At 36.2% G+C, this 13,457-nt stretch overlaps 1 protein-coding gene across 3 annotated transcripts in view; it reads right to left on the bottom strand.

The window, feature by feature from the left end:
* crppa (CDP-L-ribitol pyrophosphorylase A) overlaps positions 1-13,457 on the bottom strand; it is a 92,627-nt gene that overhangs the window by 71,862 nt on the left and 7,308 nt on the right. For all 3 annotated transcript variants that reach the window (XM_061915531.1, XM_061915530.1, XM_061915529.1), the window contains exons 2-3: positions 6,321-6,594; positions 379-528 (exon numbers count right to left, since the gene is read on the bottom strand). In XM_061915531.1, the coding sequence (XP_061771515.1) occupies positions 379-528; positions 6,321-6,594 (424 nt within the window). The remainder of the gene's footprint in view (positions 1-378; positions 529-6,320; positions 6,595-13,457) is intronic.

The following is a 13,457-nucleotide window of genomic DNA, read 5'->3' as shown; positions in this document are numbered from 1 at the left end:
ACTCTGGCACATTTTCTCAAATTTCGTATTTGTAACCACTTAAAACGTAAATGTTCCACTTCTTCTTGCAGGTTCTTGCATCCAGGGATTGCTCATAGTTTGGCCAACTTTATTCTCGTTTTGCTAAACTAGCCAAAGAATAATAGCTAACTGATTAAATTACAAAGCACTTCATTAAAAAAACAGCAAAAAAATGTTCACTGATATTTCAGCTAGCCTTCATCAACTGACTCACATCATGCCGTTAACGGCACCATATCTGTCACTTTCGCCAACGCCCGGGACATTTTATCACGTGACTCTGGGCATGGAACACATGTAAGGCTGAGCGGCCATCGCGATTCCCAACACAGGAAGTAGACGTAGTGTGCACTCTACCCTCTCATAGGCTTGATGGATGACATCATACGCAAAGCCCTGAGGCATCTCGCTGGCTCTGTACTTTGCTCGCTCTAGGGAGTGGTCCAGGTAGCCCTCTGATGTCGTAGCGATCACCGTGGAAACAAGAGGTCGGATGGCCCCCGCCGCCTGAGTGACAAAAACATTGATTAAAGGGGACCTATTATGCACAACCAACTTTCTAACCAAATGGTACCGGTTTTTGTGTACTTGGGATCTGCATACGTCCTGAAAATGAAAATCAAACAGAGGCATGGGGCAGATATTTATAAAACAATCTTGCCTTCCATCACACTTCCTCCAAACGAGCCGTTTGGGATTTACCCCATTGTGACGTTTTTCCCCAAGTGTGATGTCAGTGGATATCTCCATATATGGTAGATATTTAACCGCGCGAGTCCGCCATTGTAGTCCAAGGCTTTAGTCAATATTGGGCTGGATGATTGTGGCAAAAACAATAACCGTGATTATTTTGATTGATATTGAAATCACGATTAATAACACGACTATCCATTAATATGAAAACAGAAGTATTTATTGTACCACCAAATTTTACTTTGAATATAATGTGAAAGAACAAAGGATATCAATTAGCAATGCTAATAATAGAAACAAAAATACATGTAAATAACAATAGCAATATAAAAAAAAAATTGTTTTCTTGTTTGAATTTTTCGCAATTCCGTTACTCTTTAATTCTGATTGTTACTTTTTACACTTATTTTACCACCATAGAGTGTGTGCTTATATTGTCATTATTAACATTTAATAACATGGTGCAATACATATTTGGAAAATTTTGACCAGTATTTTAAATCAAAGTACAAGAATTGAGTACATTTATCAACAACAATCAATCTTTAGGGGCATTATGCTTGTGTAAGGTAATTTTTTGAAACCTTTACTTTGTTTCCGCAGTCAGACCAGATGTTGCATCGCTCTTTATTGTGAAGGAGATAAGTGTGATGGTGTTCTAAGCTTGCCGAGTTTGGAGATGACTTGAGGCTGTTAAAAAATTTAAAAAGGGAGCCTCTCAAGTTGTGACCGCAGTCCTGTTTCTACATTGATCTTAAATCAATGATGTCGTTCACAACAACACAAGCAGATGAAATGTGTTGTGGGTGTTAGGATCGTTCTTGCTAGCTTTAGCTTTGCGGTTTAGTCGCTGTTATAAGTTGCCGTCCCCACATTGTTTCGTGTTTCAGGGATGAATGAGTAGTATCGGAAACATTATTCTTCCAAATGAATGTTTCATTTTGTCACAATGACAACATTTCACTTACATTTATGTAAATTTAGGTGATATTCTGTGTTTAACAGCGGGTTCCTTTTTATTGTCCAATTTTGTGATTCCTTCCACGGTTACGTGAATGCGGAAATACCTTCCTTCTTTTACTTGAGTTTAGTGATTATTGATTAGGCATACTAAGGATGTGTCAAAAAAATTTGCAACCATGGTGACCTCAAACTTCTACTAGACTAGACGTGGGTTTTTTTTTTTCACTAAACGCTCCTCAGCGGTTTCATCCTCACAAGCTCAGAAATTTGAATGCACGTTGCGGGGCCCATTAATTGTTTTTTTAAATCATAAATTTTTTATGATTGTTCGAAGCCATAATAGAAATCAAAATCAAAATTTGATTAACCCTTGTATGCACAACATAGCAATACCTACACTCTTCCGAAATCAAAATCAAAGCGTTTTTATTTATTATTTTCATTCATTTTCAGAAATTGCAGTTCTTGTATGTATCACTACACCCTCTTCTACAAGTGGGGTCAAAAATGACCCCAAGCGGTTCCTTTGGAATTTTCTATGAACCATTCATTTTTAGCAACTCTGACTGTCCCAAATGCACATCTGATGTCATATCTTACATCTGATGCAACTGTGACTGTCATCACTGTCCCACTTTACATCTGATGTCATATCTTACAACTGATGCAAACTTTGACGTCAATACTGTCCCACTTGCAGATCTGGTGTCATCTCTTATGTACATCTGATGCAACTTTGAATATCAATATTGTCCCACTTACACATCTGATGTCGGCAGTCTCGTCACCCAAGAAGGGGCAATATCTGATCCACTAAGGACTGAAGGATGTCAGAAAGATAATGGGGTAATTCTAAACACTGTAAAATCTGGAACTCTTTACATTGTTATGGCGACATAGATGTAAAATCCATGGCAGGTGCATTATACATGTTGGTTTTATTCAACCTCTAAGTTTTTTGTTGTGTCTTTCAATATTAATTTGAGTCAAATGTGTTGTAAACTCTGAACATTGGAAGCTAACATGGTGCATTCATTTTATCTGCTGCTTCTCCTGCCAACATGGCCACCAAACACAACGAGAAACTTGACTTCCCTGCTAACATGCATCCTCCTCTGTTGCCATTTTTAATATAAAGTAGCATATAGTTTTAATTTAATCTGTGAGTAGACTCGCTATGGAAGCACTAAAAAACACTGTTGAAGTGGAGACACGTGAAGTGAAGTGAATTATATTTATATAATACTTTTCTCTAGAGCAGGTGTCACCAACACGGTGCCCGCGGGCACCAGGTAGCCCGTAAGGACCAGATGAGTAGCCCGCTGTCCTGTTCTAAAAATAGCTCAAATAGCAGCACTTACCAGTGAGTTGCCTCTATTTTTTTAAATGTAATTTATTTACTAGCAAGCTGGTCTCGCTTTTCTCGACATTTTTAATTCTAAGAGAGACAGAATTTGAAAATCCAAGAAAATATTTTAAAGACTTGGTCTTCACTTGTTTACATAAATTCATTTATGTTTTTACTCTGCTTCTTATAACTTTCAGAAAGATAATTTTAGAGAAAAAATACAACCTTAAAAATGATTTTAGGATTTTAAACACATATACCTTTTTACTTTTTAAATTTCTTCCTCTTATTTACAAACAATTTAAGTCAATGTTTAAGTTTTTTTTTTTTATTGTAAAGAATAATAAATAAATTAAAATTTAATTCTTCATTTTAGCTTCTGTTTTTTCGACAAAGAATATTTGAGAAATATTTCTTCAAACTTATTATGATTAAAATTCAAAAAAATTATTTTGGCCAATCTAGAAAATCTGTACAATCAAATTTAAATCTTATTTCAAAGTCTTTTGAATGTCTTTTAAAATTTTTGTTCTGGAAAATCTAGAAGAAATAATGATGTATCTATGTTAGAAATATAGCTTGGGCGGATTGGATTTTAACCTATTTAAAACATGTCATCAAAATTCTAAAATTAATCTTAATCAGGAAAAATTACTAATGATGTTCCATAAATTATTTTTTTAATTTTTTCAAAAAGATTCAAATTAGCTAGTTTTTCTCTTCATTTTTTTTCAGTTGAATTTTGCATTTTAAAGAGTCGAAATTGAAAATAAACTGTTTCAAAATTAGATTTTCATTTTTTTCCCTGTTTTCTCTTCTTTCAAACCGTTCAATTAAGTTTTTTTTTATTTTTATCATTTATTCTAAAAAAAAAACCTTCCGTAAAAGGAAAAAAAATGTACGACGGAATGACAAACAGAAATTCCCATTTATATATATATATATATATATATATATATATATATATATATATATATATATATATATATATATATATATATATATATATATATATATATATATATATAGATTCATTTATCAAAGGTAAATTGAGCAAATTGGCTATTTCTGGCAATTTATTTAAGTGTGTATCAATCTGGTAGACCTTCGCATTAATCAGTACCCAAGAAGTAGCCCTTGGTTTCAAAAAGGTTGGTGACCCCCTGCTCTAGAGTCTTAAAGCGCTTTACATAGTGAAACCCATTAGCTACATCTTTAAGCTACATTTAAACCAGTGTGTGTGGCACTTGGAGCAGGTGGGTAAAGTGTCTTGTCCAAAGACACGACAGCAGTGACGAGGATGATGGAGCGGGTATTGAACCTGGAACCCACAAGTTGCTGGCACGGCTGCTCTACCCCCTCAATAAATAAGGCCGCCCAGAAAACAGCGCATCCCGAAGAGATGGTCAGAAAGGGGCTTGAAGATGGTCCGTAAAAAATAATCTCTGCAACATTTTGACCAAATAACCACCATTACATGTTATGCAGGCCACAAGGAAGTGTTTTAAATGTAGAAAAAAATTCAGAATATGACCCCTTGTGAGACGCTGTCTGCGCTCCCACGGTTGGTGTTGTAAAGCAGTGTTGACATGACGAGCGGCAAAGTTGGAGCACGCAGAGGCTTACTTCATGTAGTTCACGAAGACATGTCGGCAAATGAAAGCAGAGCAAATGCGTGTTTATGCGTGTTGCACATGCTGTTCAAATCTGCTGCTGCTTCTCTATCACGAGCGCCGAGTAAAATAATGAAGACCAGACACAATCCGAAATGTTGGCTCACACAACCTGGTGAATGTCTACAAAACAAAATCTTTCCCATCCCGGAGAGACTTTGGGATGTTTGTTGAAATCTTTCCAATAGTAGCTTCAATTTCATCATTATATGACTGTCTTGATTTTTGTACGTGATGGAAGTGGATATTTATGAGCTATTACGTGATGATCCAAATGAGAATTATTAGGCCGTGGAGATCTACACTGCAATCTTGCATTATACTGCTAAAGAGCTGCATGCGGCTCCAGAGCCGCGGGTTGCCGACCCCTGATTTAAATCAACAATATGATTTCCCTGTGTGGCTACAAGACAGATTAAAAATGTAATATTTTTATTTATCCATTTTTTTAATGAATTAACAATGGCTATGAATTTGAAAAACAATATTTTTTTCAACACCCAAAATATTTGTATGTATATTTTTAATGATTAGATAAAAACAAGAAAGCTGTTGTATTGGATTCCATTATATTGTGCACACTTTTTCACACTTTTTTTTTTTACTTATGTGAGTCAAACTTGAGTCTAATTTGATGCATTTTTGTACTAAAACAAATTCATGTAAAATAAATTGTTCAGTAATTTTTTTGCGCAAAATAATACAGGCGTCATATTAAAATTTTCAATGTGGTCTACATGACATGTAACAATGGTTCTTCGGTCTAAAAGTTGCATATATAATGTTTAAAGACCATCTTCGAGCCACTTTCTGTTCGTCTCTTCAGGATGCGCGGTTTTGTGGGCGGTCTTATTATCGTGCCTCCACTTTGACAGCGTTTTCTCCCCGTCATCTTTGTTGTAGTTTTTAGTGCTTCCATAGAGAATCTACTGACAGATTACATATGAACTATGCACTAATTTGTATTAGAAATGGCAAAGCACAGGATAAATGTGCATGAAGAGTCAGTCTGGTCCACAATAAGAGGACAGAGAAAAAGAAGGAACTTACTGACTACAGTGCGGACTCACGCAAAGCACTTTGGCGAGGAATCCGTTTACAGTAACATTTCATATGAAGCGCCCTGTCATTCATTCGTTGACATTTTGCATGCGCTTTCATATGGTGGAACCGTATGCACAGCATGTGATCTGCGTGTAGGGAGGGGCAGCCTTGGGTGTACCTAATATTGTGTCCAAATTCCAACTCGCCTGTTTTGTTTTCTGCTATGCCGTAAAGAAAGTAAAAAAGCGCCACGCTGAACTAACACTGAAGTGTTGCGCACCACCAAGTTTTCAAACTTCAGTTTGGGCCTGATTGATGTTTGCTTTTTGCTTGAATACACCATCTTTGTTCTTTTTTTGTGAAACGCACATAAAAGGGATCGGTCCTGAGCAAACATTTAATTTACGCATTCTTCTCCTTCCAAGTATCAGGAACTTCTGGCAATTCAAAATGGTTTCCTCTCATTTTTTATGACTCCTAACACGAGTGATACTTCCTGCTTTTCATGTGCTTCTGGAAAAAGCGAGGCCACAGACAGCCCAAACACATTACACAAATATTGCTATTATTATACTGACTCCTTGTCCCCGGGCAGCCATTGTGATCTTGTACAGGAGGTCCTCTTCCACAAAGGGCCGCACGGCATCGTGGATAATGACGACCTTTGGCCTTCCCGCTGTCGACCTCTCGTCTTCCTTCAGCGCCAGGACACCGTTACGTATGGACCTGTGACGCGTCGAGCCACCTGGCACCACTCGGACCTTGGTGTGGCGAAAGCGCTGAATGATGCCCGCCATTAAGTCCATGCTTTCTTTGGCAACGACCACCACAATGGTCTGGATCCATGACACCCTGGGAGGAAACGCGGTCACTTGTGGTTCATGAGGTGAAGACATATATATATATATATATATATATATATATATATATATATATATATATATAAACCCTGTTTCCATATGAATTGGGAAATTGTGTTAGATGTAAATATAAACGGAATACAATGATTTGCAAATTCTTTTCAACCCCTATTCAATTGAATGCTGTACAAAGACAAGATATTTGATGTTCAAACTCATAAACTTTAATTTTTTTTTTTCAAATAAATAACTTAAAATTTCATGGCTGCAACACGTGCCAAAGTAGTTGGGAAATGGCATGTTCACCACTGTGTTACATCACCTATTCTTTTAACAACACTCAATAAATGTTTGGGAACTGAGGAAACTAAATGTTGAAGCTTTGAAAGTGGAATTCATTTGCATTCTTTTTTTATGTAGAGCTTCAGTCGTTCAACAGTCCGGGGTCTCCACTGTCGTATTTTATGCTTCATAATGCGCCACACATTTTCAATGGGAGACAGGTCTGGACTGTAGGTGGGCCAACAAAGTACCCGCACTCTTTTTTTACGAAGCCACGCTGTTGTAACACGTGCTGAATGTGGCTTGGCATTATCTTGCTGAAATAAGCAGGGGCGTGCATGAAAAAGACGGCGTTTAGATGGCAGCATATGTTGTTACAAAACCTGTATGTACCTTTCAGCATTATTGGTGCCTTCACAGATGTGTAAGTTAATGCAACCCCATACCATCACAGATGCTGGCTTTTGAACTTTGCGTCGATAACAGTTCTAGATGGTTCGCTTCCCCTTTGGTCCGGTAGACACGATGTCGAACATTTCCAAAAACAATTTGAAATGTGGACTCGTCAGACCACAGAACACTTTTCCATTTTGCATAAGTCCATCTTAGATGATCTTGGGCCCAGAGAAGCCGGTGGCGTTTCTGGATGCTGTTGATAAATAAATGGGTTGTACTTGTATAGCGCTTTTCTACCTTCAAGGTACTCAAAGCGCTTTGACACTACTTCCACATTTACCCATTCACACACACATTCACACACTGATGGAGGGAGCTGCCATGCAAGGCGCCAACCAGCACCCATCAGGAGCAAGGGTGAAGTGTCTTGCTCAGGACACAACGGACGTGACGAGGTTGGTACTAGGTGGGATTTGAACCAGGGACGCTCGGGTTGCGCACGGCCACTCTCCCCACTGTGCCACGCCGTCCCTAATGGCTTTCGCTTTTCATAGTAGAGCTTTAACTTGCACTTACAGATGAAGCGACGAACAGTATTTAGTGACAGTGGTTTTCTGAAGTGTTCCTGAGCCCATTTGGTGATATCCTTTTTGAGATTGATGTCGGTTTTTGATACAGTGCCGTCTGAGGGATCGAAGGTCACGGTCATTCAATGTTGGTTTCCGGCCATGCCGCTTACGTGGAGTGATTTCTCCAGATTCTCTGAACCTTTTGATGATATTATGTACCGTAGATGTTGAAATCCCCAAATTTCTTGCAATTGCACTTTGAGAAACGTTGTTCTTAAACTGTTTGACTATTTGACCACACAGTTGAGGACAAAGAGGTAATATTTGACCACACAGTTGAGGACAAAGGGGTGTACCTCGCCCCATCCTTTCTTGTGAAAGACTGAGCATTTTTTGGGAAGCTGTTTTTATACCCAATCATGGCACCCACCTGTTCCCAATTAGCCTGCACACCTGTGGGATGTTCCAAATAAGTGTTTTGTGAGAATTCCTCAACTTTTAGTATTTACTGCCACCTTTCCCCACTTCTTTGTCACGTGTTGCTGGCATCAAATTCTAAAGTTACTGATTATTTGCAAAAAAAAAATGTTTATCAGTTTGAACATCAAATATGTTGTCTTTGTAGCATAGTCAACTGAGTATGGGTTGAAAATGATTCTCATTGTATTCTGTTTATATTTACATCTAACACAATTTCCCAACTCATATACAAACAGGGTTTGTGTATATATATATATATATATATATATATATATATATATATATATATATATATATATATATATATACTCATACTGTATACAAACACATATATGCAAATGTACATACAGTATATACTGTATATATACATACAATAAGTATATACATATATACATAAACACATATATACAGTATATATATATATTCACACACACACATCTATAAACATACATACACACAAGTATATATATATATATATACTCTGTGTGTGTGTGTGTATGTATATGTATATATATATATATATACACACATATATACATATATATATATATATATATATATATACATGAAAAATTGTGTTAGATGTAAATATAAACGGAATACAATGATTTGCAAATCATTTTCAACCCATATTCAGTTAAATATGCTACAAAGACAACATATTTGATGTTCAAACTGATAAACATTTTTTTTGCAAATAATCATTAACGTTATAAAGAACTTGGGAAAGGTGGCAATAATTACTGATAAAGTTGAGGAATGCTCATCAAACACGTATTTGGAACATCCCACAGGTGTGCAGGCTAATTGGAAACAGGTGGGTGCCATGATTGGGTATAAAAACAGCTTCCCAAAAAATGCTTCACAAGGAAGGATGGGGCGAGGTACACCCCTTTGTCCACAACTGCGAGAGCAATTAGTCAAACAGTTTAAGAAAAACGTTTCTCAAAGTGCAATTGCAAGAAATTTAGGGATTTCAACATCTATATCATCAAAAGGTTCAGAGAATCTGGAGAAATCACTCCACGTAAGCGGCATGGCCGGAAACCAACATTGAATGACAGTGACCTTCGATCCCACAGACGGCACTGTACCAAAAACCGACATCAATCTCTAAAGGATATCACCACATGGGCTCAGGAACTTTTCAGAAAACCACTGTAACTAAATACAGTTCGACGCTACAACTGTAAGTGCAAGTTAAAGCTCTATTATGCAAAGCGAAAGCCTTTTATCAACAACATCCAGAAACGCCACAGAGTCCACATTTCATTTTTTTGGAAATATTCGACATTGTGTCATCCGGACCAAAGGGGAAGCGAACCATCCAGACTGTTATCAACGCAAAGTTCAAAAGCCAGCATCTGTGATGGTTTGGGGGTGCATTAGTGCCCAAGGCATGGGTAACTTACACATCTGTGAAGGCAGCATTAATGCTGAAAGGTACATACAGGTTTTGGAACAACATATGCTGCCATCTAAGCGCCGTCTTTTTCATGGAGGCCCCTGCTTATTTGAGCGAGACAATGCCAAGCCACATTCAGCACGTCTTACAACAACGTGGCTTCATAAAAAAAGAGTGCGAGTACTTTCCTGGCTCGTCTGTAGTCCAGACTTGTCTCCCATCGAAAATGTGTGGCGCATTATGAAGCGTAAATACCCCTAACCCCGGACTGTTGAACGACTGAAGCTCTACATAAAACAAGAATGGGAAATAATTCCACTTTCAAAGCTTCAATAATTAGTTTCCTCACTTCCCAAACATTTATTGAGTGTTTTTAGAAGAAAAGGTGATGTATCACAGTGGTGAACATGCCCTTTCCCAACTACTTTGGCACGTGTTGCAGCCATGAAATTCTAAGTTAATTATTATTTGCAAAAAAAAATTACGTTAATGAGTTTGAACATCAAATATCTTGTCTTTGTAGTGCATGTAATTGAAGATGGGTTGAAAAGGATTTGCAAATCATTGTATTCTGTTTTTTTTTTTACCTCTAACACAATTTCCCAACTCAAATGGAAACGGGTTTTGTATATACATATACATTCATACTGTGTATATATATATATATATATATATATATATATATATACAAACACATGTATATTCAGTATATATACATGTATCTACATCCATCCATTTTCTACCGCTTATCCCGTTAGGGGTCGCGGGGGGTGCTGGAGCCTATCTCAGCTGCAGTGTGTATATATATATATATATATATATATATATATATATATATATATATATATATATATATATATATATATATATATATATATATAAACACATTTTTACACCGTATTTTTCAGACTATAAGTTGCAGTTTTTTTTCATAGTTTGGCCAGGGGTGCGACTTATACTCAGGAGCGACTTATGTGTGAAATTATCAGAGGTGGGTAGAGTAGCCAGAAATTGTACTCAAGTAAGAGTACTTTTACTTTAGAGATTTTTTACTCAAGTAAAAGTAAGGAGTAGTCACCCAATTATTTACTTGAGTAAAAGTAAAAAGTATGTTGTGAAAAAACTGCTCAAGTACTGATTAACTGATGAGTAACCTGATTACGGCAACAAATATTGCACAAAAACATAAAAATAGCAATGAGCAAATTCAGAGCCATGAATATCTCTTTAGCAACTAAAACAATAATATATTTAAAATAATAGTACATTAAAATAAAAAAATTAAGGCACATTGAGCCACAATAACTTAACAGCACCATAGGCTCAATAGGCATTCATTGATTGATTGTTTGATTGATTGAAACTTGTATTAGTAGATTTCACAGTATAGTACATATTCCGTACAATTGACCAGTAAATGGTAACACCCCAATAAGTTTTTCAACGTTAATCAATTACTTAATAAATGACCAAGTCGAGGTGATCTACCTCATATATACCTAGACATACACACACATATCATATACATACATACATACATACATACATATATATATATATATATATATATATATATATATATATATATATACATACATATATATATATATATATATATATATATATATATATATATATATATATACATACATATATATATATATATATATATATATATATATATATATATATATATATATATATATATATATATATATATATATATATATACATATATATATATATATATATATATATATATACACACACATTTATATGTACAGTATATAATTTATATTTATTTATTTTGCCGTTTTTGTTCACATGTTGAAGGTGTTTTAATGAATATACATGCATGTTTAACATATAGATTCCTATCTTTCATGAAGACAAGAATATAAGATGGTGTATTACCTGATTCTGATGACTTGCATTTTAGTGCTGATAACGTCCACTTTTTCAAATGGAGGAGAAAAAAAGTTCCTCCTTTCCGTCTAATACCACATGAAAGTCGTTGGTTTTTGGCATCTTATTTGTCCAGTTTCCATATTCGTTTTTATACACTTTACAAGAAATACATTGGCGGCAAGCTTGCTAGCTTGTTTGCGCTGGCTTTTGAAGACTCTTATTTTGTTAGCGCAGGCGCGATGGAGCAGCACTTTTATTGTGAAGACAGGAACTGTGCGATCAGTCTTTAGGCTTTTGACGGGAAGTACGGTTGAAATAAAAAGTGTCTTTTTTCCTTCACACTTTTGATTGCTTGCTTGATTGATACTTTTATTAGTAGATTGCACAGTACAGTACATATTCCGTACAATTGACCACTAAATGGTAACACTCCAATACGTTTTTCAACTTGTTTAAGTCGGGTCATGTGACCGCCTGGCTCTGTTTGATTGGTCCAACGTCACCAGTGACTGCATGTGATTGGTGAAACGCAGGCATGCGCAGATCCTATTTTGAAGCTCTGTCATAAACCAAAACAAACATTAATAGATCGCTAAAAAAAAAAGTAGCAAGTTGAATGTAGATAAATGGAGCGTAGTAAAAGTAGCGTTTCTTCTCTATAAATATACTCAAGTAAAAGTAAAAGTATGTTGCATGAAAACTACTCGTAGAAGTACAATTTATCCCAAAAGTTACTCAAGTAAATGTAACGGAGTAAATGTAACGCGTTACTACCCACCAGGGGCGTTGCCAGACATATTTCACTGGGGCACGTGCCCCACTGTTGATCTGCAGTGCCCCAGTAAAAATTTCACCAATAAAAAAAAATGCTTCAGAGTTTTAAGTCTACATAACATAGACAACAGCGCACATACTACTTAATATGGTAATTGATTGCTACTGTATTCACTCCACGAAACAGTGAGCACATGGCTACTTAATATGGTAATTTATTCACGTGTGGATCGAGACTTCGGTTGAGAGAGAGAGAGAGGGGGGGGGGGGGGGGGGGGGGGGGGGTGAGAATCACTGCGTGAGGTATGTTGAATTACAATATTTAGATTTTGATTTGACTCAAACTGTAACTCCTAGATGGATTTAAGAAAGTTATTCGCCCGCAGCAGAGAAGAAGCGATGAATGAGAGATGTAAGTGAAGTCCTAGCTAGCTAGGCAACATCATTGTCTTAAGTTGATGCTAAGTTAGCTAACGTTATTCCTTGTATCAAGACAAACATATTCATTTTCTGTACGAGCTGTCGGGGGAATTTCCAATGAACATGAAACATCATGTTGGTTATTGTCTGCTGGTTCTGCATCAATGATGATTTGGAGTAAGCATGTGTGAGTTGAGTGCTTCTCAAATGCTTTATCTTCAGGAAGAAAAATGTTTTTCCATATCATCAAGTCGTGAGCCAAATTTTTAAAACATTCAAGTTTATTTCACAGAAAAATAGCACAGTAGACTTGTCTTGTTAATCGGTGTGACTTTGACTAAAATAATCTTGTTTTGTCACCTGAAAAATGGCTACACCAGTGACTGCATGTGATTGGTGAAACGCATGTGATTGGTGAAACGCAGGCATGCGCAGATCCTACTTTGAAGCTCTGTCATAAACCAAAACAAACATTAATAGATCGCTAAAAAAAAAAGTAGCAAATTGAATGTAGATAAATGGAGCGTAGTAAAAGTAGCGTTTCTTCTCTATAAATATACTCAAGTAAAAGTAAAAGTATGTTGCATGAAAACTACTCGTAGAAGTACAATTTATGGTTTT

This window comes from Nerophis ophidion, linkage group LG11, assembly GCF_033978795.1.
Source record: "Nerophis ophidion isolate RoL-2023_Sa linkage group LG11, RoL_Noph_v1.0, whole genome shotgun sequence".
NCBI lineage: Eukaryota > Metazoa > Chordata > Actinopteri > Syngnathiformes > Syngnathidae > Nerophis > Nerophis ophidion.
Note: the sequence above shows the minus strand (reverse complement) of the source record. Positions and strands in the feature narration are given on the sequence as shown.